Source organism: Chiloscyllium punctatum, chromosome 7 (assembly GCF_047496795.1).
Source record: "Chiloscyllium punctatum isolate Juve2018m chromosome 7, sChiPun1.3, whole genome shotgun sequence".
Lineage (NCBI taxonomy): Eukaryota > Metazoa > Chordata > Chondrichthyes > Orectolobiformes > Hemiscylliidae > Chiloscyllium > Chiloscyllium punctatum.
Window position 1 is genome coordinate 45,768,784 of NC_092745.1, and position 25,151 is coordinate 45,793,934.

Genomic DNA, 25,151 nt, shown 5'->3' on the forward strand with positions numbered 1-25,151 from the left:
GCAGACATTAATGAGCTTCAGCAGCATGTGATTACAGACAGGAACAAATTTGGGGTGATGTTACAGAGAAGGTGGCCTTAGTGATGGTATAAATATGTGATCAGAAACTCAACTCTTTGTCAAATATGATATGAATGTTGTGAACAGACTAACTTAATCTCACACAGTTGCCGGAGAGAGGAAGTTGGTGACTTGGTTGCTAAGGAACAGAGTTTGGTATGAGGACTGTCAACAGTGGCCTCAGCCCAGCTAATATTTCATTAAAGGAAATCTCTGCTCATCCAGTACAAGATGTCAGATGAGCTGTCTGATAATTTAGCATCAGTGGATTTGTTGAACTGAGTGTTGCAAAAACGAACACCACACTGTCAAAAGATATTGCTGAGGTGCAACATGTAGGTGAGAAATGGGAAACACCAAGGATAGATCCTTGGGAACACCAGAGTTAAAGTGTCGGGAGCAGGAAGAGAAACCGTTGCAGGTGATACTCTGGTTTCATTCAGTCAGTCCTTGGATGAGAGCAGTGCAACCCAGAGGATGGCAGTCGAGAGGGTTGGAAGAGTATGGTGTGGTCACTTGCGTCAGTGTTTGCAGACAAGTTGGGTAGGATCAGGAGGGACAGTTCACCTTTCTCATAGTTACATAGGATGTCACTTGTGACTTTGATAAGACTGGGGCAGTGGCTGAAACCTGATTGGGAGGATTCAAGTAAGATTCAAGTAAGCTCCAAGTTCCAAGTAAGATGGGCACAAGTTTGCAAGGATGGAGAGATCAAGGTGTTTTTTTTTTGGAGAGGAATTAAACATGGATGTGGAATCTTCCTGGTTGTCACTGTCTGCACAACCCAGTCGGCTGATGAATCAGTACCCCTGCCCAGTTGAGCACCAGTTGGAAGAGGCACTAAGGGTGATAAGAACACAGAGTAATCTGGGAGGGAGACTTCAATGTCCATCACCAAGAATAGTTTGGTCGCACCACTACTGTCCGAGCTGACTAAGTCCTGAAAAAACATATCTGCCCGAGTTGGGCAGATGGTGAGGGAAACAACTTGAAGGAGAAACAAATCACTTCATCCTGACTGTCACAGATACATCCATCCATGGAGATATTGTTAGGAGTGACCTGCTTTGAGAACGGTTTTAGATATAAGGATCCCCTGGTGAGTAGTAGCGCCCAAATATCAGAGAAAATTTTTTTTTTCATGAAAATCTTAAACAGTGACTCTTGGAAAAGAAAACTTGTTTTGACCCTTGCTTGGAACCTTATTGACGATTCCTCCATCAATAAACCAAACTCCTAGAACCCCCTGCAGGTAGTACAAGAGCACAAAAGAAAAGGGTGATATTGAACTTGTACGAGACGTTTGTTAAATAGCAGCTGGACTGTTATGTGCAGTTGTGGGCCCCGCAACACAAGAAAGGTGTAATTGCATCGGTGAGATCGTAGAAACTATTTACAAGAGTGGCTCCAGGAAGGGGAAATGAGGATGGATTGAAGATGTCGGGACTGTTCTCAAGGAGATAAAGGATGAAAGGAAATTTAATAGAGGTCTTCAGAATCATGAGTGGGCTGGATAGAGTAAATAAGGAGAGAATATCCCTGCTTATAAAAGAAAAACGAATGAGGGGGGCATAGACGTGAGAATGAACTTTTTCCACACAGCAAGCAGAATGGATTGCATGGAAATGTGGCGGAGACAGGTTCAACTGTGGCATTTACGGTGGTGTTAAATGATTATTTGGATAGAAATGGTGAGCAGGGATTTTGGGAAAAGGCAGGAGGTTGACACTAGGTAATAGAACCAGTACAGGCATGATGGGCTGATTGGCCTCCTGTGCTGTACCAGTTTTATGATTGTGATTCTAACAGCACTGTGGGTGGCTCAAGACGTTGGCTCACCCCCATCTTCTCAGAGGTAGTTAGTAATAGTCAGTAAATCTTTATCTTGCCAGCGATGCCCATAACCTTCTGTATGAGTTTAAAAAAAAGGTGCTGTTTGGGGAGAACAGTTAACGTTTTAGTTATGCTGAACATTAAACCATTTTATCTGGACAGGCATAGTGATTTGGCATGCTTACATTAAGAGCTAGAATGTAGACCTTGGTTACCTGCAATACATGTATATACCATCGACAAGATACACTATAGCAACTCATTGACCCTCCTTTGACAGCACCTTCCATCTAGAAGGATAAGGGCAGGCAGACTGATGGGAACACCACCACCTTCAACTTTCCCTGCAAACCACATTCCATCCCAACCTGGAATGATATCACTGTTGCTGGGTCAAATTTCGGAAACATTCTTCTTAACAGCATTGCAGGTGTACTTGCACCAAGTGCTCCGCAATGGTCCAATGAGCTCATTGGCAACAAATGTTGGCCTTTCCGAAGGTGCCCATTTCTCATGAAGTAATTGAAAATAAATCTGAGAGATACATAACTGTCAAGGATGCTCTATCTTCTGCATCCTGGCATCCAGTATTGATCACTGGGAAATGGGTTAAGGTTTGACATTAGCTCCCCTGAGACTTGTGTCTCACTTAGTCTGGAGAAACAAAACTCCATTTTGTAGAGATCAAGGAGGGCTACTATCAGCATCCAGAGGAGAAGTGCTCAGGGTGATGGTAAAACACGCCATTCAAACATGTCTGCTTTTTTCTTCCTGGATTTATTTTAGTATGACTAGCTGTGCTGTGTATTTTTACTTGAATAATTTGAACAGAGTATTTAAGGCAGACCTTTATGATGAGGGAGGACCTGATTGGAATCACTTTTTTTTTGTTTTTTTTAAACAATGGGATTGTACAAAATGAAATCAACAGCAGCACATTAGTAGAAGTTAAAAAGCTGTGCAGACTTTCAGGTCATAGGTTAATCTCTTTCCTCCGAGTCTTATTTCCTGAAGACACACAGACGTCTCATCATCGTTAAGAATGTTATTTAAATGTAAAGTCAAAATACAAAAGGGTTGGATGAAGTGCTTTTTATTCAAGGCAGGATACAGCGTGGGAATTCCTCGGATATTCACATGGTGGCTTAATGCAAATTGTTTTTTTTTTGAAAGCATTAGTGTGACTTTAAAGGAAAGCTTCTCAGATGGTGTGGCTTGTTCGCAGTGAGCCCTTTTAGACTCCTTGCTGATAAAGGCTCCCCGCCTGTGCTTTTCATGTGTAAAAGGGCGAGGTGAAAGTTCACTTCCTCCTCTGCCATTGTGCTGTGACTCCTGACCTTGCACTCGGTTTTCTTAACCCGAGCTAATTCAGTCTGTATCTTGGGAAAGGCTCCCCACTGTGGCCCCTCTCGACACTTTCCCCGTCCGTGGGAATCTGTTCACTTCCTATTGCAGGCTCAGCCATCTGTCACTACAATGGCATTGGTCTGCCAATAGTGGACCGATGAAAATCAGGGATGTGAGAGGCGCAAGAAATTTTGGATACACTCCTCTCGAATGTTGATGTGGACTAAGTTATGCCATGCCTTTGGAATGTTGTCCCGACTTTCCTGTAGCCCTTCCATAGTTTCTCTTGAACTGGTTGCTCTTCACTCGAGGTTAGGTTGGTTGTGACGGTGTATCGCATACTCGTCTCTCCTCTCTGCTGAGTTACCATGTGTCCCCAGGCCTTCCCATTCTTCTGAAGGCCCCTGGGACAGAGCAAGTTCCTCAGTAAAAATATTATTGCCTGTCATGACTGTGTGCTTCGCAACTCTCTCTATAAAACCCTCTGCTTTGTTCTTATGCTGCTTTTGCAAGGCTTTATTAAGCCCTTTCTGACTGATTCTTCCCTCTGGACTTGATAATTTCACTTTGCCTTTATACTGTATGCACCACCTTTATCATCTCTGCATAGAGGAACAAAAAATATAAATTGCTGTCCTGAGCAACGGGGCACAGTGAACGAATTGACAGTCGTCTGGATGCCTGTCTTCTGTGACGTGAATTCAGGCCCAACGTGGATGGCAAGGTTCTTCAATCCAGCAATCAGCCTCTCCTCATCCTTTTACAGCAAAATGAATAGCTGGGTTGAAGGAACAAACTTCCACTTTAACTTGGAGGTCCGGCTTATTAAATGCTTGAGTTTCTTTCAATATCACAGCTCAAGGCTGTTGCTGGCTGGACTGGCTGCTGTTGAGAAGGTGATGGTGAACTGCCTTCTTGAATTGTTGCATTCCATGTTCAAACATCCAAAAGAAATGGGAATTCCTTGTGTTTTGTGACTTTCATGGGATTTTCCTGAAAAGGTGGTTGTTGCAAACGGAAGAACAAGTTCACCACAGCGATTGCTTCGGACCTAATACTTATTTCTTTTTGTGAAGAATTTAGTCCTTGTCCCTCACATTCCCCATATACAAATACCAGCATATCAGATTGAATCTTCATTCCTTAACACTGAGACGAGATGGTTAATTAAACAAACGGGTTGGATCTGATAAAGTTCATGCTGCAATCCCTGAGCTTTGTGTGTGTGAAATGCATGTGTCTCACTTGATACCTGTTCCCAGTTCACTCCATATGATTTCAATTTTGACACCGTGCACACACTGCACTAACCCTCTGAAGAGAATCTCATCCAAATCCACCTTATCCCCCTAACCCTTCATTTCCCATGGTTAATCCACCGAGCCTGCGCATCCCTAGATGCTATGGGCAATATACTATGGCCAATCCATCTACAGAGGAACCTCGATTATCCGAATTTTGGATTATGCGAACAAGATCGCAAGGTCCTGATCCATGGCTAAACTATGTTATCAGGCATTCAATTAACTGAACAAAACACTCCCCGCCCGTGGCTTTTGGATAAGTGAGGTTCCTCTGTCATATACATCTTTGGATTATGGGAGGAAACCGGAGCACCCGGAGGAAAGCCACGCAGACACAGGTAAAATGTGCAAACTCCACACAGACTGTTACCCGAGGCTGGAATCAAACCTGGGTCCCTGGTAGTGTGAAGTAGTAGTGCTGACCACTGAGCCACCATGTTGCACTCTGCTACAGACTTTGTGCTAGGTTTAGTTAAGATTATACCCAGGTTGGTTATGCATTGCTGTCAGCTGCAAATCGAGCTATGTCCGAGAAATAGAGGAGCTAAAATTCTTTGTGAGGAAGACTGCATTTGAAAGATTTTGTGACTTGAGTTTGCTGACCTAAATGCTGAGTAGACTGCAGAGCCAATTTCAAAGATCTGTCTGAGTTGTACCTGCCATGTAATGTGCAAGCTATAGTTTACAATTGACCGCAACTTGCCTATTAATTCATGTTTACCCAATGTTGACTTTGGCGTTTAGAATATAAGTGCTTAACTAAAGATGATACTTAATGTTTACTTTGTTTGACTATATCATAGAAGTTGTCCTGATTCGAACTATGGACTCCAAACACAGCCCTCATGAGCAAGTAATTGGGACTTTGGAATCATAGATTCCCTCCTGTGTGGAAGCAGGCCAATTGGCCTATTGAGTCCACACTGACCCTCCGAAAAGTATCCCTTCCAGACTACTTGATGATGTTAAGGGATTTCTTCCTTTATCTATGGACAAGTACTAGCACTTCCAATCTTTTTGCTGGGTACCTTGTTTTATGCATATTGACTGTTGGCTTTGCCTTACCAGTAATGTAACATTTCAAGGGTATTTCATTAGCTTAAAATGCAGTGGGAAATTTTGGAGGGAATTCAAGGTGCTGTATAAAAATGTAAATTCTCTCTTTCTTCTTGGAACGTTGTCTTCAAAAACTGGAGTATGGAGCAGTACTCTGCTCAGATACCGAAAGGGAGGCTAAATGGGAGAGCACAGAGGGTGAGTTGGGTTGGATCACTAAACTGAGCATATTGGGATGCATCATTGGATTCTGGCGAACAGATTGAACCGAGTCATCATTAGGAAATGAGAAAGAAGAAAGTTCTAGCAAATGGCTCACCTTTCAGTCAAGGTTCTTCAACTGCGCTTCAGTTTCCTGACACAGCAATAGATCTTTCTGAGAAAGACACACATTGGGAGTTTGCTTATGTAACTATTTAAGAAAGAGTAACATTTTATTCTGCATTGCTTAATTCATTGAATGAATTTCCTACGTTATAGATATTACATTGGTCAACTTCCAAATAGTTTTCAAAAATTCAAAATTGCTTTTAAACAGAAAAGGTTGGAAATTCTCAGCAGGTTAAGCAGCATCTGTGCAGAAAGGAAGTGTTCATGTTTCAGTATTGGGACCTTTCATTAGGTGGTGAAAGCTGTAGTGCAGTTATATGAGAGGATATAATTCGGTTTGAGCTGTTAAATTGGATTCAACTGTCCAGCATATTTATTTTGTTGCAGACGTATAATTTCACAAAGCAAGAATGGCACCTTTTGTACTGGATCACCTCGGCGCTACCAATTATGCCAAATCCAGGTAAAATTTTCTACTTCTGTGTCTCAAAATATTTTTAATCTTATCTCTTTCATCCCCCCTCATTCTTGCTTCTTTGGTACAAACTCACTCGCAAATAACAATGTCAGATATTCAGTGCATCCCCTTCGTTGAGTCTGTACTGCCTATGGTCACCATTGGATTTAGTTTTGGGATTCTATCTGGTCTGACAGTCACCGACCTCGCTTTCAATGAACTGTGTTGCCAAAAAATTTAGTTTTTCCCTTTATCTGCACAACATCTTATAAACAGCAACTAAGATTCAAGGGTCAGACAGAGAAACTTTGCGATTGCCACTGCAGAATGGCATGCACCTCATAGTACCATACCATCCTTCTGTCAGCTTTGGCACTACTGATAGCACTTTCCTCCGTGAATCAGAGGATTTTTTCTACAATCATGAGATCCGGGCATTACTGGCTAGGTCAGCAATTATTGCTCATTCCTAATTGCCCTTGAGAAGATGGTGAGCTTCCTTTCCAAACTGCTGCACTCTTTGGAATATAGTTACACTCACAGTGCTATTAAAAGTTTCCAGGATTTTGGCACAGTGACAATGAAGGAATGGAGAGGTCTTTCCAAATAAGGATAGTGGATGGCTTTGAAGGGAACTTGCAGGTTGTGCTGTTCCAATGTATACAGAGTCCTACAGCACGTAAACAGACCCTTTGGTCCAACTCCTCCATGTCAACGAGGTTTCCCAAACTAAACTAGTCCCACTTGCCTGCATTTGACCAAATCACTAAATCGTTCCCATTCATCTACCTATCCAAATGTCTTTTAAATGTTGTAACTGTACCTGCATCTACCACTTCCTCTGGCAGTTCATTCCACACACAAACCACCCACTGTGTGAAAAAGTTGCCCTCTGGTCCCTTTTTAAATCTTTCCCCTCTCACCATAAAAATATTCCCCCTAGTTTTTAACTCACCCAACCTAGGGAAAAGACCTTTGCTATTAACTTTATCTATGCCCCTCATGATTTTGTAAACCTCAAGAAGGTCACCCCTCAACTTCCTTTGCTCCAGTGAAACATGTCCCAGCCTATCCTTATAACTCAAACCCTTCAGTCCCAGCAACATCCTGGTAAATCTTTTCTGAACCCTCTCCAGTTTAATAATATCCTTCCTATCACAGGGCAACCAGAACTGTATACAGTACTCCAAAAGTGGCCTCAACATCCTGTACCACCTCAACAGGACATCCCAACTCCTATACTCAATAGTCTGAGCAATGAAGGCAAGTGTGCTAAAAGCCGCCTTAACCACCCTATCTATGCATGATGCAACCTTCTCACAACCATGTATCTGAACCCCTGGTCTCTTTGTTTGACAACACTACCCAGGACCCTGCCATTAACTGTATAAGTCCTGCCCTTTATTTATTTTATCAAAATGCAATACCTCACATTTATCCAGATTAATCTCCATTTGCCTCTCCTCAGTCCATTTGTCCGATTGATCAAGATCCATTTGTAATCTTAGATAACCTTCTTCATTGTCAACTATACCATCAATTTTGGTCTCATCTGCAAACTTACTAACTGTGCCTCCTAAATTCGCATCCAAGTCGTTCATATAAATAAAAACAAAAGTGGACTGAGAACCGATCTTTGGAAAACTGCTGGTCACAGATCGCCAGTCCAAAAAGTAACTCTCTATCACCCCCCTCTGTCTCCTACCCACCAAGCCAATTTTTTAATTCAATTGGCAAGCTCACCCTGAATCCCATCTGGTCTAACCTTACTGATTAGTCTACCGTGCGGAACTTTGTCAAAGACTTTACTGAAGGCCGTGTAGACAATGTTCAATGCTCTGCCCTCATCAATTGCTTTAGTTACTTTCTCATAAAACTCAATCACTATTTGTGAGTCATGATTTTCCACACACAAAGCATTCTGCTGACCTTGTTGTTTTAGCTGGTGTGGTCATGGATTTTGAACTAAATGTCGAAATAACCTCCCAACACCAGGTTATAGTCCAACAGGTTTATCTGGAAGCACTAGCTCTCAAAGTGCTACTTCTTCAGGAGGTGGTCGGCAACTACCTGATAAAGGAGCAGCGTTCCGAATGCTAGTGCTTCCAAATAAACCTGTTGGACTATAACCTGGTGTTGTGTGATTTTTTTAACTTTGTCCAACCTAGTCCAGCAAATCGAAGGAACCTGGATGAGTTGCTACAGTGCATAGGAACACAGGAACAAAGGAGCCTGAGTAGGCCATTCAGCCCGTTGAACCAGACTAGTCATTCTAGATCACGGCTGATCATCTTCACAATGTCACTTTCTAACACTGTCTCCATATCCCTATCAGAAATCATTGTTTCTGAGTTCAAGTCTCAAGTAAGATACTTATGGACATAAATATTGACTGACATGTCAGTGCAATATGAAGTGAGTGGTGTATTGTCAGTGATGAGATGTTGAACTGTGGTCTAATTTGCCCTCTTCAGTGATTGTAGATGATCCAAGCAGTATTTTCCAGGCACGTTGGCCAATGTTTACAGCTCAATCAACAGAATTAAAGTATGTTATCAAATTGGGTCTTCATCAGAATTTTCGGTGAGCAGCAAATACTGCAGTTTTCTCACAATACGGCAATAACTGCACTTCAGAAAAGTATGTAATTCATTGTAAAGCATTTGATGCTATCCTGAGATCATGAAAATGTCACATAATTGTGAGATTTTGCTTATTCTTGTTTCTCCATAGCCCTGTCCAAATAATGGCATCAGCTTCAAACAACAGCAATGCTCAGCTTTTAATGCCAAAGCATTCAGTGGGCGATACTATCACTGGGTTCCACTGTATCCAGGTAAGGAGCATGGTAGTCATCTTTAAAAACCCATCTTTTCAACCACCCCTTGTGACCCCCTAACATCACATTCTTTAGTGTCATTAGACTCCAGAAACCTATTGATATCTGTCTTGAATCTACTCAGTTGTTGACCTTCCAAAGTTGTATAGGCTAGACATTTATGGAGAATCATCACTGAAGAAACTGCTTCTCATCTCCATCTTAAATAACTTGCCTGAGATCCTGAAATTGTTCCCTGATTTTAGACTTGCCAGCCAAAGGAAACATCCTATCTATATTCACCCTGTCGCGCTCTGTAAGAATCTTAGATGTTTCAAAGAAACATAGGAACAGGAGGAGGCCATTCGGCCTGAGGAGCCTCCCCTGCTGTTCAGTATGGTCATGGCTGATCATGCACTTCAAAGACCTTTATTCTCACCATCCCCATTATGCTGTATGCCATCAGTAATCAGATTATCAATCTTTGCCTTAAATGCATGCAAAGCAAATTTTTAAGGTTCACAACCCACTCAGTAAAACCTTTTCTGTTTTGTTCTCCTGCATTCACAGTCTTTGTTTCATTTTCCCTTGCTTGCTATCAACGTAGCACTCTCCCTGATCACTTGCCTTTCTTAAGTGATCTAAACTATGGGGATGGTTCAGAGCTTAAAAATGTGTTGCTGGAAAAGCGCAGCAGGTCAGGCAGCGTCAAAGGAACAGGAGAATCGACGTTTTGGGCATAAGCCCTTCTTCAGGGATGCATTCCTTCTTCATTCCTGAAGAAGAGCTTATGCCCGAAACGTCGATTCTCCTGTTCTTTTGATGCTGCCTGACCTGCTGCGCTTTTCCAGCAACACCTTTTTAAGCTCTGATCTCCAGCATCTGTAGTCCTCACTTTCTCCTATGGGGATGTTTCACCATGTTTTCAGCATTTTCTAGTGCTGTGGTGAACAAATCAAGGATTTTGTCATGTACTTTAGCAAAGTCCAAGATGAGTTCTATCTGTAGATTAACTTGCTTGCTGATTGTTCAACTATGATGCTCCTCGTAGGCACAATATTTTCCACCACTATTCACCATGTCATGTTAATGATAACAGTGTAATAATCAGTCACTCTTCAGGACAACCTCTTTATTAATACTAGTTTCTTTTGGTTATTATTTAATGAGATTTCTGGAAGATTTTCTGTAACTTATTCCATGAAGACAGCTGTAAAGTAACTTTAGTTTTTCTGGTACATCCATGTTGTCCATCATATATTCTTCAGTCCTACATGTAATGGGTCCTGCAATTGTCTAAGCTAATCTTTTCCTTTTCACATACCTAAGAAGCTTTTACAGTCTGCTTTCATATTTCTTACTCGCTTGAATTCGCATTCTTTTCCATTATCATTTACTGTGTTTTTATTAAATTTTTTACAAAATTACAAAATCACTACAAAATATCATAACAATCTTATAATATAAGAACAATAACAGTAAACAAACTACTGCTTTACCCCAAAAACCACTGAGGAGAGAGGAGAAAAACCTACAAAAACTACAATTCAATAAATAACTAAAAAAAGCTAAATTAAGCCAAGTTGAATCAAAGTAGATTAAGTTACATTTAGTTAAGTTACTGCACTCAGTGCAATCCCATCAAAGCTCACCACCACCGGGAGTATCAATAAGCATACCCATATTTGTTCGGAATTCTTCCTCCCACGGGCCCCTGGACCTCCAGACATAGCCCTCATGACTACACAAAGGTCCTGGTCAATGTAACTGACAAGTCTGCGTCTATGTAATTCAGAAAGGGCCGCCTTTGCGTTTTCTGGTGCACCATTCTTGTAAGGAAGTCCGGGGGATGTGCTCCATAACTAATCTACGCCACCCCGAGAGTCCCGGGGGATTCTCTGACACCCAGCCCATTAGAATGTTCTTCCTCACACAGAATGAAAGAATATTAAACAGTTTCTTCCCATGCACATTCAAACAGGGGAGATTTGGCAAATCCAAGAGGATGGACAATGCATCCACCTTGACCTCAGTTCCCAAGACCCCTTCAAAAACACTCGCTATGGCACCCCAATCCCTACAAAGCTTGTGGCGTGACCACAAGCAATGAGTAAGAGTACCAACATCTGTTTTACATTTGGGGCGCACTGGGGACGCTCCTGTCTTAAATTTCGCAAGCTGCTCCGGTGCAAATGAGCCCTGTGGAGTATTTTCAATTGCATAGCCTGTATCCCGTTGCAAATCGAAATCTTCCTTACATTCTCCCAAATATCTTCCCACTCCTTTTTTTTTTAGATTAGATTAGATTACTTACAGTGTGGAAACAGGCCCTTCGGCCCAACAAGTCCACACCGCCCCGCCAAAGCGCAACCTACCCATACCCCTACATCTACCCCTTACCTAACACTACGGGCAATTAAGCATGGCCAATCCACCTGACCTGCACATCTTTGGACTGTGGGAGGAAACCGGAGCACCCGGAGGAAACCCACGCAGACACGGGGAGAATGTGCAAACTCCACACAGTCAGTCGCCTGAGGCGGGAATTGAACCCAGGTCTCAGGCGCTGTGAGGCAGCAGTGCTAACCACTGTGCCACCGTGCCGCCCACTGATGAGATCCTCTGATGAGATCTCCACCCCCAATTCTTGAGTCCAGATTCCGCACAGCCGCTCAATGTCCTTCAAGACATTACCTCCTAACAAATAATACGGGGTGGTGACTGAGAGAGCGCCCGTGGACTGAAGCACTCTCCTCTTCATATCTGACTTACAGAGACTAACCATCAATGTCAGCCTTTTCTGTATAAAATCCCTAAAATGAAAGTAATGAAAGACGTTGCTCCTAGATAGCTCATATTTCTGGCTCAGCTGCTCAAAAGACATCATGACCTCCCTGTCAAACAAATCTCCCAAATAGGACACTCCTCTAGACACCCAGAGCTTCAAGCCAGAGTCCATCGACCCTGGATGGATTCCTAACATTCCTACTATGGGCGTGAAGTGGGAAGGTTTTTGTAAATTGCCCTGACCTTATTACATTATTCTCCATGCTTTAACTGTGTTACGGACAATCCGATTTCTGCAATGGTCCGTAACAGTCCTCATCTTGTCCATAAACAACAAATTGATGAGGCGGCATTTTGCCTGGGTGGTCTTGATGTCCAGCCAGATTGACTGCAGGTCCACAGTCAGCCACAGAGGATAGATAGCAGGGAATTCAATTGATATTTCTTAAAAGCTGTTCTCGCATCACTATACAACACTGCCACCCATCTAGCAAAAACCCCTCCAAGACCAAACTGCTCCAGTACATAAGAGGTACTGCCATTCCACCCAGTCTTGCACTTTCTCTGCACCCAGGGAGGCTACCAAGCCCAGAATTGACCCTTGCTGGTGTACCTGAACCATGTTTAACACTCTTCTAATATTATTAGTAGACCTGTGATCCTTAATAAAACCTGTCTGGCCCTCCTTTATGATGAAGGGCAAAACCCTCTCCAATCTCAACGTCAGCATTTCTGACAGAATTTTAAAATCCACGTTTAGTAACTATATGGGCCTGTTCGAAGTGCAATCCTCTGGGGCTTTCCCTTTCTTGAGAATAACAGAAATATTTGCTTCTCTCAGAGGATGCAAGGCAGTCCTGACAGTACAAGTAGTTGCTCGTATCCAACAGTTGCCCGGCCAGCATGTCTATAAACTCCTTGTAAAACCCATTTTGAAGTCCGTCTGGGCCAGGTGCTTTACCACTCTGGAGCTGCCTCACCACCTCGTGTAACTCTTGGATTGTCAGAGGGGTATTCAAAAAAGACGCCTGTTCTGAAGATACACCTGGAAGGTCCAGAGTCTTAAAAAAGGACTCCATCTTTGTCAAACTGTCCTCACAACCTCCGACTGGTACAGCTCAGAGTAGAGCTTCCTAAATGCTGCATTAATCTTTTTGGCATTGCAAGTAAGACTACCAGCACTATCTCTGATGGATGTGATAGATTGGGCAGCATTCCTTCGTAATTTTGTTTCTTCAAATTTAGGACTACAGTTTTAGAATTAATTATTGCTTTCAAACTAAACACAAAATTGTTTCACATTGTGGTTCCCCAAGTGCTCCTTTTGTAGCAAGGCTTTCACATTACACAACACTAAATCCAAATCGCCTGATCCAAGTTAGCTCCTCAGCCTATTGCTCCAGAAAGTATGGAATTGTGGGAATGTCACTGGCCTAGTAATCCACAGACCCAGGCTGAATCTCTGGACAGACGGGTTCAAATCTCACCAGGATAACTGATAGAATTTGAATGCAATTAATTGATCTTGAATATAAAGTTAATCCAAGCGATTGTGACAATAACAACAATAATCAGTTGTTGTGAAAAAGAAACCCCATCTGGTTTACTGTGTCCTTTATGGAAGGAAATCTGCCATCCTTACCTCATTTGGCCTACATCTAACTCCAGACCTACCGCAACATGGTTGACCTTTAACTGCCCTTTGTAAAGGTCTGACAAGGTACTTAGTTCAAACGTGATGAAGAATGGGCAACAAATGCTGATCTTACCGGCATCCTATGAAAGATAAGAGAACACGAGGTATACAGACCAGGAATTCATCCTGCAAAACATTATTGCAGATTTTGTTCGCCCAATCTATGTGTAAGTTGAATTCATTATTAGTGAAGTACCAGTATTGTATACATCACTGATTTCCTGATTTGTACTGTGCTCAAACTTTTCACCATAGGATGAGGCTCCTTGCTGTTTATTAGCTCCATCCAAAGTGATTCTAGATCTTGACCTTTCCATCCTCCCTTACTAATGTAGAAACCTTGTCTTTTCTAAAAGTGTGATTTCAACTATATTTCTATTTTGCGTACCTCTTACTGAATGCTGGATTTCCTTGGATGTTCAGTTCCTGATCTTGATCACCGTGTAGCTATGTCTCTGTGATGGCAAGCAAATCATACCCGTGTAATTCAATTTGTTCATTGAGACCATCAGCCCTTTTGTAAATGCTGTGTATATTCAGACAGTGCTTTTTAACATTATTCTCTATTCCTCTCAAACAGATGACCACATTAATATTTCTAATAAACCATGTGACTTGCAATGCACCACTATTGATGGAGAGAGGCAGTTAATGGTTCCTGCTCAGGATGGAACATCGTGCCGAGACCGAACCTATCAGGGTGTCTGCATTACTGGCCGATGTGAGGTAAGATTGATGGGTTTGAGTGAACTTTGAAGAATCCATCAAACTGCATTGCTGGAAATCAGCCCTCCATTGACACCTGATAACAGTATTTAAGAATAAAGGGTGGACAGTGTAGTGCAATGTAGTCACTTTAGATGCTAGTCCAACACTGAATTTTGATTCAGCATCAATATTGAGTTGCATTGAATAGGTTAAAACAGAAGATAGTCCATTTTGCCACTTAGTTAGATTGTGCCTGGTTTGTCTTTCAACTCCAATTGCTCCATAGCCCTTAAAAAACTGTATGTTGAAGAATGACTTTGTGGTGTTGATCAGTCTCAGGAGAAGAACAGGATCATATGTTTGAGGATATATAGTAATTAGTAAGGAGTTGAGGACTGGATCTCACCAAAGTTAACATCAGAAAGAAAACAGTTTGCAAAAAAAAATGATGGTACAAATCTATTGGAATAGACTGGGACTGTTTTCCCTGGAGGCCGATGGCTGACCTTTCAGTGGTTTATAAAATCATAAGAAGCATGGATCGGGTGAATACCCAAGAGCTTTTTCCTGGGGTGGGGAGTCCAAATCTAGAGGGCATAGATATAAGGTGAGAGGGTAAAGATTGAAAAGGGATCGAATGGGGCAACTTTTTCATACAGAGGGTAGGGCGTGTATGGAATGAGCTGCCAGAGGAAGTGGGTAGAGGCTGGTACCATTACAGCATTTAAAAAGCATCTGGATGGGTAGATGAAGAGGAAGGGTTTAGAGGGATATGGGCCAAATACTGGCAAATGGGACCAGATTAATTCAGGATACTTGCTCAGTATGAACAAATTGGACTGAAGGGTCTGTTTCCGTGCTGTACAGCTCTATGACTCTACTGGTTAATTTCCAAGACCTGACCGTTTCTGCCACAAGGTCTGAAAGGAAATGGCTGAGGAAATTATAGATGCTTTGGTCATGATCTTTCAAAGCACTCTTGATTCAGGGATTATCCATTTCAATTGGAAAATTGCGATTGTACCTCAGGTATTTAAGAAAGGTGAATGAGACAAATAAGGAATGTACCAGTTAGTTTTGTGGAGCTTATTGGAATCTGTTGTTAATGTAGATAATCTCTACCTGTCAAAGGCCTGAAGCATTTTGAGCCGATTGAAGGGAGCCAGCATGGAGTACTATCATCAGAAAAGAAAGAGATATTGGCCTTAATGTACTGAAATAGAAGATATACTTTAAAAAAAAATACTTTGATATATTGAACTTGCTGAACATTATCCTTGGCTAGTTCTTCCTCCCTGAGAACTTTCAGAACACTGAATGGATTTAGATTAAATCAGGAACCTCAATATAGTACAATGGCACAGTAAGTGGACACAGGGCAGTAGTGATAACCTGAATGAAATAACTCCACAGAGGCTGGCATCCCAACACTAAGCCACCCTTTATTTACATGTGGCAAGTCCTTAACTCTGGCTCAGCCTCATCAGAATCTGCACCCAGAATCTCTGACACTCCTGTTTATATCTGTCTGCCAGGGCTCCCTGAGTGGACCAGATGTACAGTTCCTATCAGCAAACTAACTTTCTCTGAAGTGCAGCTGGCTGACCTCATTACAGTCGCTACATTCCTCCCTCTGGCTTCGAGGACATAATCTGGTCCTTCTTCTCGGAGAGCTTCCTGGGGATTTTGTCACTGGGTTAGGTTCCTCCGACCGGAGGCTGTGTAAAGCGAGGGAGCCACCTCTTGCGCCAGGAACACCTTGGTAGGAATTTACTCTCTTCCTCTGCTGGCAAAGGCGTCAATGTGGGTACATCTGTCATGCCCCTCTGAGATTCAGCAGCTTCTCAGAGAGGGTGAACCCACTGGTTCTCGCAGCCGTTCCAACTGTTCTGAGGAACTGGACATGTTTTGCTTCCACACTGTTTATGAGTTCGTGGCTTTCATATGGTCCACATGCTTGTTCTGGAATGTCGCACCGTCCCGAACTTTACACATTACTGGTACTGACCTCCTGCCAACCTGCCTCTTACCCATGCAGGGCCATTCCTGTGGTTCTTACACCAAATGTCATCCCTTGTAGCAACTCTTCCCTCTCGCATAGTGGAGTCTTGGGTCCAGCACAGGCGTTCCTGATGTTATTTCGCAAAGATATCCTCCCGAAGATTTAACCTGTTGCAGAGTCTTCTCCCCATTGGCAATTCTGCCGGTGCTATTCCTGTGATCAAATACGAACCATGACAGCTTGGTATCTAGCAAGGCTGTAGGCTGTTTCTACAAAGTTTGGTTGGTCTTTTTGCCAGGCCATTGGATATAGATGGTATGGAACTATCCATATATGTCAACTTAAGGTAAAACGTATTCCCTGCTGGTCCATTATTTGTGATCAACACTTCTGGGCATCCATGTATTGAAAAACGATGCACCAGTTTTTCTATCGCTGTCCTCATGTTTGACACATGTACAGTCTAGATTAGAGTGGCGCTGGAAAAGCACAGCAGGTCAGGCAGCAACCTAGCAGCAGAAAAATTGATGTTTCGGGCAAAAGCCCTTCATCAGAAATGGAGGCAGGGGGCCTTCAGGGTGGAAAGATAAGCTGGTGGGGGTGCTGGGGAGGAGGTAGCAAAGAGTACAATAGGTGAATCTTCCACCTCGGAACACTTCAACCCAGAGCATCAATGTGGACTTCACCAGTTTCCTCATTTCCCCTCCTCCCACCTTAGCCCAGTTCCAACTTTCCAGCTCAGCACTGTCCCCATGACCTGTCCAATCTGCCAATCTCCCTTCCTACCTATTGGCTCCACCCTCCTTTCTGATCTATCACCTCCATCTCCACCCCCATCCACCTATTGTACTCATTGCTACCTTCTCCCCAGCCCCACCCTGCCCCACTTATCTCTCCACCTGGAGGCTCCCTGCCTCCATTCCTGATGAAGGGCTTTTGCTCGAAACGTCGATATTCCTTCTCCTCGGATGCTGCCTTGCCTGCTGTGCTTTTCCAGCACCTCTCTAATCTAAACTCTGGTTTCTAGTATCTGCAGTCCTCGCTTTTGTCTCTATGCCCATGCAGCCACTTTGAGTGGGTGTCCATGATGACTAAGAACATTGAGCCTGTGAAAGGACCTGCATTGTCATCATGTAATCAAATCTGGGGTTTACCAGGCTATTGCCATGAATTTGGGGGAGCTGCTGATGATAATTTTTGTCCTTGTTGGCACTCTGGGCACTGCTCCAGCAACGAGGCTATGGCTGCATCTAGTCCTGGCCACCAGACATAACTGGTCGCAGCCGTCTTCATTTTGGAGACCTCTGGATGATCCTGGTGGAGTTCAGCCAGCATCTGGTGGCGAACCTTGCTCAGGACAAGCACTCTTCCTCCCCATAATAATATGCTGTCCTCGACTGTGCTCTGGTCTCTTCAGGTCCAACAAGGTTTCAATTCTGATTGTGACGATTCTTTAGCTTCCCCCATCACCATCAGTTGTTTCAGTTTGGACTGGGGCGGCACGGTGGCTCAGTGGTTAGCACTGCTGCCTCACAGCGCCAGGAACCCGAGTTCAATTCCCGTCTCGGGCAACTGTCTGTGTGAAGTTTGCACATTCTCCCTGTGTCTGCGTGGGTTTCCTCCGGGTGCTCAGGTTTCCTCCCACAGTCCAAAGATGTGCAGGTTAGGTGAATTGGCCATGTTAAATTGCCCACAGTGTTAGGTATGTTAGTCAGAGGTAAATGTAGCGGAATGGGTCTGAGTGGGTTGCTCTTCGGAGGGTCGGTGTGGACCTGTTGGGCTGAAGGGCCTGTTTCCACCCTGTACGGAATCTAATCTGGACAGGCCTGGATCTTTGTGTCCAAAGTCTGATACTGTCAGCTGTGGCTGGAAGTATGTACAAAAAGTTTAAAACCCTTACAGACAGTTCCATTGGTCGTACCACTGGTAGTGTACTTGCTAGAGGAAGGTGGCTCAATGCATCTGCATTTGCTTCTCTGTCTCCCGGATGGTGTTCCAACTTGTAATTATTGGAACTTCGTATTAGAGTCCCCCGCTGAATTCGGCCCAAAGCTGTGGGTGGCACAGATTTGTCCCGTTTTAAGCAGAGCTAGTATGGGTTTATAGTCTGTTCTTATCACAAAATTTCATCAACTGAAGTATTGGTGGAACTTCCTGTCTCCAAAAATGACTGCCAATCCTCCTTCCACTACCTGGACATATTTATGCTGTCCATTAGCCAAAGCCTTTTCTCAGGAGTTGATGCAAAGATGGAGGCCAGGTTGTATATGACCTTTCTGTGATAATTTACCAGCCCAAGAAATGACCTATGCTCCTAGACAGATGTTGGAGCCGAGGCACCTTTGATTACCCTCACTTTATCTTCCAACGGGTGTAACACGGTCTTGTTGAATCTATGGTCCAAGTAGGTCACTTTGGGGACGGCCTGGAATACACATTTTTCCTTTCTTAGTTGTATGCTGATCTGTAAGAAATGTCTAAGGACGATGTCTAAATTTTTCTAAATGTTCCTTATTAGTCTTCCCTGTTATCATCTAGATAAATGGACCTTGCAAAATGTTCTCCATTGTCCACTGAAAAATTGAACAGGCTGACAATATTCCAAATGGTGGTCTCATATATTGAGACAAACCGTTATGGGTATTAATTGGAGCATACTTCTGGGAATCCTCATCTAAAAACGCAGTTGCAAGTGAGCGTGGCTCATGTCTAGCTTTGTGAAGGATAGCCCCTCTGCTAGCTTAGCAATTAAATTCTCTATGCGAGGATTTGGATATTTATCCAGCTGCAAGGAACAGTTTTCATTTGTTTAAGATCCCCAATAAGGCGTCCTGACCTACTTGGCTTCAAAATCGGTACGGCCAGGGCTGTCTGTTCAGGAAACTGAACTAATTTGATGGTTCCTTCACTCTCCAGCCTTCTGATTTCTGCCTCTGCTGTTGCCCATAATGGCACTAGACAGGCTTTACAGAATCGTGGAATTGCTTCCACGGGTCAACATGCAAGGTGGCCTCGACTCTTCTGATAGTCCCTAGACCTTCCTGAAAGACTTGCGGGTCTTAAATTCAGACTTCACTCGGGCAGCCATTTTCTAATTGAAAAATATTGAGCCAATGTAGGTCAATCTTTCTCGATCAATTTTGTCCCATCAAGCTTGGGCTTGAGCCTTTTACAGCAATCAGCAGGAACAGAACCATTTGCCTCTCATTAGAGACTGAAAGCAAAGTTGTATTCTTAATCTATAAAAATTCCTCCGTATACATTCTCAGCCTCGCCGAGGTCTTGTGCAAACTTAAAGATTTGAGTCCAGAGAGAATCTTGTTCGAGACTGGTTCTGCAGTCACTGATATGACCTCCATTAGAACTGGATAATCTTTTAACCATGCTTTTATTTTGCTTGGTTCTGATTTGGATGTCGCTAAGCAATTTAACTGATCTAACCCAGGTGGACTTTCCAGGGTATGCACTCTCCTGGATACTGGTTTATGAGTTCTCTTACTCAATTGAGATCCGATGGGACTCTTCTGTTTTGCATCTGCATACTGGCAGCACCTACAATGGCTTGCTGGCCTGGATCCTGAAGAAAATTTTAACCATTTAGCTGAGGCTTGGCTTTGTTTTGGGCTTTGCTTTCGGCTGACCTAGAGTGCCTCTAGTCAGCTTATATCCCGAGAGGGGAGATGCAGTTGCCTGCACTGAAATGGTGTCCCCCAAGCACAGTCGAACAGGCGAGGGTGTCCACTTCCATCGGAATACCCTACAACTTGTGTGCTCCACTTGCTACATTTTCCAATGATGAAGCCAGTTGTACTCCCTGTTTGAAGTCCACTTGGGCTTTAGCTAATAGAGGTGCTTTTGTGTGGTTACATCGTTAATCCCACATACCAAATGGTGTGTAAGCATCTCATTAAGGGATAAACCAAAAGCACATGCCTCTGCCAGTCATCTTAACCTAGTCAGAAATCCTGATACAGATTCGTCTGGTATTGGAATTGCTGAGTAAAATAGATAGCGTCTCAGAATCAGAGGAGGCTTGGGGTCGTTATATTTCTTCCCTAAATCGGTCAACACTTGAAAGGTTTAGTATCTGGTGCCACAGAAACTTAGGCCCCGAGTACACAAAAATCTCCGGCTCCATGAGCCATCAGGAGAATTACTCATTGCTTTTCATCTGCCCCAATGTCATTTGCCCAGAAAAAATAACGCATTCTTTCCACATACTGGGCCCAGTCTTAGATGGCAGGATTGAAGGAGTCAAGCTTCCCCACATAACGGTACGATGCCAGAAATGCTTACCCCCAACTCAAAGGTAACTGTTGCAAGCAAATTTCTTCAGAAAAGTGTTATGTTCACGTCACCACTGAAATCACTCCACCGAGGCCGGTATCCCATCACCAAGCCACCCTTTATTTACAAGTAGAAAATCTTTGACTCTAGAACAGCCTCATTAGAATCAGCACCCAGAGTGTCAGAATCACTGGTGGATGCAGATATAGTTGCAAATACATGAGTAAGAAATGTTTGGAGGGATATAGACCAAGCACAGACAGATGGGGCGAGTTTAGTTTGGGGTTATGGATTGGTTGGACTAAAGGGTGGTGCATAACTCTGACTCTATGACTGTGACGTTTTATGAAGGCTGAATGGAACTGATTGCATCACTATTTCGAAAAGCTGGCACAGACATGATGGACAGAATAGCCCCTCTCGATGCCGTGTCGCTTTCTGATACCTCAGGAGGTCTGCATTAAGAGATACTAGGACCTCAGATTGTTAGGGTTGACAGCTCCCCAGAGACTGCAGTGAATGGCGCCATTTTTGGGTCAGAGAGGAGACAGTTTCCCCTTAAAATAAAATGCTGTCTGGAGTAAAAGTTCAGCTGTCCAGAGTCCCAGTCAATGTAACACATGTTTCTTTGCAGCCTGTTGGTTGTGATGGTCTTCTGTACTCCTCCAAGCGGCTAGATAAATGCGGACTCTGTGGTGGTGATGGCAGCACCTGCTTCCGAATCTCGGGCACCTATCGACGTGGGATTACGCATTTAGGTAGGTGTGGCATCTAGCTCTTGGATTCACTTCAAGCAATGGAATATGTATACATTATATGCCAATTGTTAATGGAAGGGAAGGGCTTCTCACTGTCGCCTTGGAATGTTTTCCACAAACATCTTTGGTAAAGTTTGACGCGGTAGGCCAGCAGTAGCCCAGTGGAAATCCTCGTAGCTTATTGATGTACTTTGTCCCTTTATACAGGTGTTTGCTTTCTGTGCTAGATGAAGGCAATGGGTTGGCTGGATCATCAGTGACAGTAACAACAGGGGGCTGGTGGCAGAGTGGTAATGTCACTGGAGCAGTAATTCAGAAGTGCAGGCTAATCCCCTGATTCAGTACAATTAATAAATCTAGAATTGAAAGTTAGCATCAATACTGGTGACCTTGGAACTGTTGTCAATTATTGTAAACACCGATCTGGTTCACGAATGCCCTTCAGGGAAGGAAATCTGCCATCCTTACCTGGTCTGGCCTACATGTGAGACAGTTGCAGAGCTAAGTGGTTTACTTTGAAACTGCCCTCTAAGCAAGCAAGTTATACCACATAGGCATCTGCCTTGCCAGTAGCATTAATGAAATAATTTTTAAAAACCCTTCACATTTGTAGAGTACATTTAATTCAAAAATGAACCAAGATACTTTGCAGTAGAAGGCAGACGTTGACACCTTACCACAGAAAGAGGCATTAGACCAATGACCCAAACAGAATTAGGCTGCGAGGATGGATATTAATGGAGGAGAAGTAGTTTGGGTGCCAGAGAGATTTAGAGAGGGAGTTCCAGATCTAAAGCGGCTCCTGTCATGGCTGCCAAAGGTGTCTTGGAAAAAGTGGAGATGTCCCATGGGACCTCTGTAACATGGCAGTATTCCAGACCCCAGTAAAACTATTTATCATTCGATCACTCGGGAGGTGTCAGATGAGTGCTTTTTGTGATACTTGAAGAAGCTTTTCACGTGGGCTGCTTTTTGGAGCTGAAAAATATCAATTGAAACTCAGACTTTGGACGAGGAAACATATTTTAGTCACAGGACTCTCCCAGGCAGCCCCACCATCCTGGCATTAGGATGTAACTGATGTGTTTTATGATTTGACGACCTTCACTCTATTTGCTTGGCAGGTTACCTCTTCATTACAAACATTCCCGTCGGTGCTTCTGACATCCAAATAATTGAAAGGAGGAAAACAGAAAATATTTTAGGTAACTCTGTGAAGTTACTTCAGACATTCTTTGTCCTTCACTCCCTTCCTGCTCACCTACTCCTCCCTTATTTCACTTGTGTACCAAATCACTTGTTTTTATCTCCTAAAGCTCTCGCAGACGAAGGTGGCTACTTTTTCTTCAATGGGAACACAGCAATTGACAATCCTCGGAATTTCCGGGTGGCAGGGACAGTATTTAAGTACAGACGACCTGCAAATCCACTGTCTGATGGCTTTGAATACATCATTGCCCAAGGACCCACCAATCAAGGACTGAATGTGATGGTATGTAGATCTGATAACAACAACAATAGGCTTTCTACCTCATGGCATGCCATCCATGACTTTGCAACAGCCAAGGGGCATAGGTTCTGTAAATACAAATCTTAATCACTGTCCCAATCAACAAAAAATATGGGAGCCAGCAGCAGGTAATGTTTACCCTCGGGAGGGTTATTTGAAATAAAATCAAAAAGTGCTGGAGAAACTCAGCATATCTGGCAGCATCTGTGGAGAGAAAAACAGATGCAGCGCTTTGACTCCAATGACCTTTCTTCAAATCAGAAAGGACTATCTTCCTTCCTTGCTGTTCTCCAGAAGGCAAAGCACCCTTTCTGAGTTCCTATTGCAAATTCCTTTTTTGTTCACCTTTGCTTTTTTGTCCACTTTGCCAATTTTTTTAATCAAATCCCTACAGTATGGGAATAGGCCATTTGGCCCACTAAGTCTACACCAAGTCTCCAAAGAGCAACCCACCCAGACCCAAGCCCCTACCTTATACCCCACCTCCTCCCCTCGCCCCCCCCCCCCAACACTATGGGGTCATTTAATCCACCTAACCTGCATATCTTTGGACTGTGGAAGGAAACTGGAGTACCCACAAAAACTCAGGCAGAGATGGAAAGAATGTGCAAACTCCAAACAGACGGTCGCCCAAGGGTGGAATCAAACCCAGGTCCCTGGTGCTGTGAAGCAGCGGTGTTAACCACTATGACACCGTTCCACACTTGGCTGCTGTCGGGCTACAGAGTGAATGTACCAGCCATTGATGGACATCAGCCAGCCAGGCCTTATCGCCCCCATCAACCCCATCCCCCTGTGCTGTCAGTATTAGTTTGGTTACCATTCGTACACCCTTGTTACTGTCCTTATTGATGCCTCAGTGCAGGAAGTGGGTTGGAATTGTATGTAACAATTAAAGGTAGAGGTCATTCTGCCCATCATGCCTGCACCAGTTCAGTGTAAGAGCTAAGTAATTGGTCACACTCCTGGCTCAATTGGTTAGATGGCCAGTCTCTGCAGACTGTATGTTACTGCACCGACTGAAATCACCATGAAGGATTTACCTTCTCAATCTCTTCCCTCACTTGAAGCTTGGTGACCCTCAGGTTTAACCACTACAATCCTCCCACTCTAATGAGGGAGCAGCCCTATGGTCTGATAAGATTGTGGTGACTTTATCTTGACTCCTTGACTGTTTTTCAATAGCTGTGCAATTGTCATGAAAGTTGTTCTGTGATCTATGATTTGTGGTCAGCTTCAAGTGACAGCTCTGACCTCTTTAAAACGTTGGCAGAGTATCAATGGCCTGTGTGGTGACAACTTTAATTCTCTCGATGTGTAGTTGATTGTGGCCTTATTTCTCAGTGTCACGCCACAGTGCAATTAACAATCTTCGAAGCAGTGCAACGTGTTAAAAAGAAATTCTGCAGATAGCAAACCGGGTAACGCGAATAATCAATCTGCTTTGCTTTGTAAAAGGTTTAATGAGAGTTAACTAAAACTGGGCCATTTTTCTCACTGGAGATGCGTTAGAAGTTGAAATGTCATGAATAAGATTTGAAAAAGAAAATAATCAATTTTAAAAAAAAGCCTCCTCAATAATTGGAATGGAAAGACACGCTACTTTTCAGAGTTAGAATACTTGTTTAGCAATAGTTTTTGTCAGATTTCCATTTAAAGTCCCAATAAATCCTAATTTTATACGGGATCACTAACAATGACATCAGATGGGAAATTCTGATTTCGCTCATTGCTGGGCAGTAGAGTGGGGCACCGAATTCCTCTAAAAATGAGAAACTAACTAGATTCCTTGTTATCCAATGGCCACTCTGAACCAAGCCTAGTATTTTTACTACGAATAAACCAAAGTGTCCAAAGAAAATTGACAAAAAGAACAATTTTTTTGAAGGCTTTAATCATTTTCTTAGGCTGATGACAAGAGCTAAAGCCTTATTTCAAAGAGACTCAGGGCTAACCTTAGAGGATTGGGGACCTCGCAATGAGTGGTTAGTTATTTCTCCATTCTTCTCTCCAGTGTGAAAATGTAGCATTGAGAGTCTTGCATCATTGGAGGTATTTATTTTTGGCTGAAACATTACACATAGGTCCTGATTATCTGCCTATTACTCCCGCAGACACCTTCAAAGAAGAGCAGGGGTACTTCCCCAGCCTCTTAGCCAACATTTAGCTATTAGCATCATCCAACTCAACAATCTAAT

The 25,151-nt window shown here is 43.3% G+C and overlaps 1 protein-coding gene across 8 annotated transcripts in view; it reads left to right on the forward strand.

The window, feature by feature from the left end:
* LOC140479622 (ADAMTS-like protein 2) overlaps window positions 1-25,151 on the forward strand; it is a 135,572-nt gene that overhangs the window by 36,773 nt on the left and 73,648 nt on the right. For all 8 annotated transcript variants that reach the window (XM_072573494.1, XM_072573493.1, XM_072573495.1 and 5 more), the window contains 6 exons: window positions 6,318-6,393; window positions 9,121-9,223; window positions 14,269-14,414; window positions 21,320-21,443; window positions 22,568-22,648; window positions 22,760-22,935. In XM_072573494.1, the coding sequence (XP_072429595.1) occupies window positions 6,318-6,393; window positions 9,121-9,223; window positions 14,269-14,414; window positions 21,320-21,443; window positions 22,568-22,648; window positions 22,760-22,935 (706 nt within the window). The remainder of the gene's footprint in view (window positions 1-6,317; window positions 6,394-9,120; window positions 9,224-14,268; window positions 14,415-21,319; window positions 21,444-22,567; window positions 22,649-22,759; window positions 22,936-25,151) is intronic.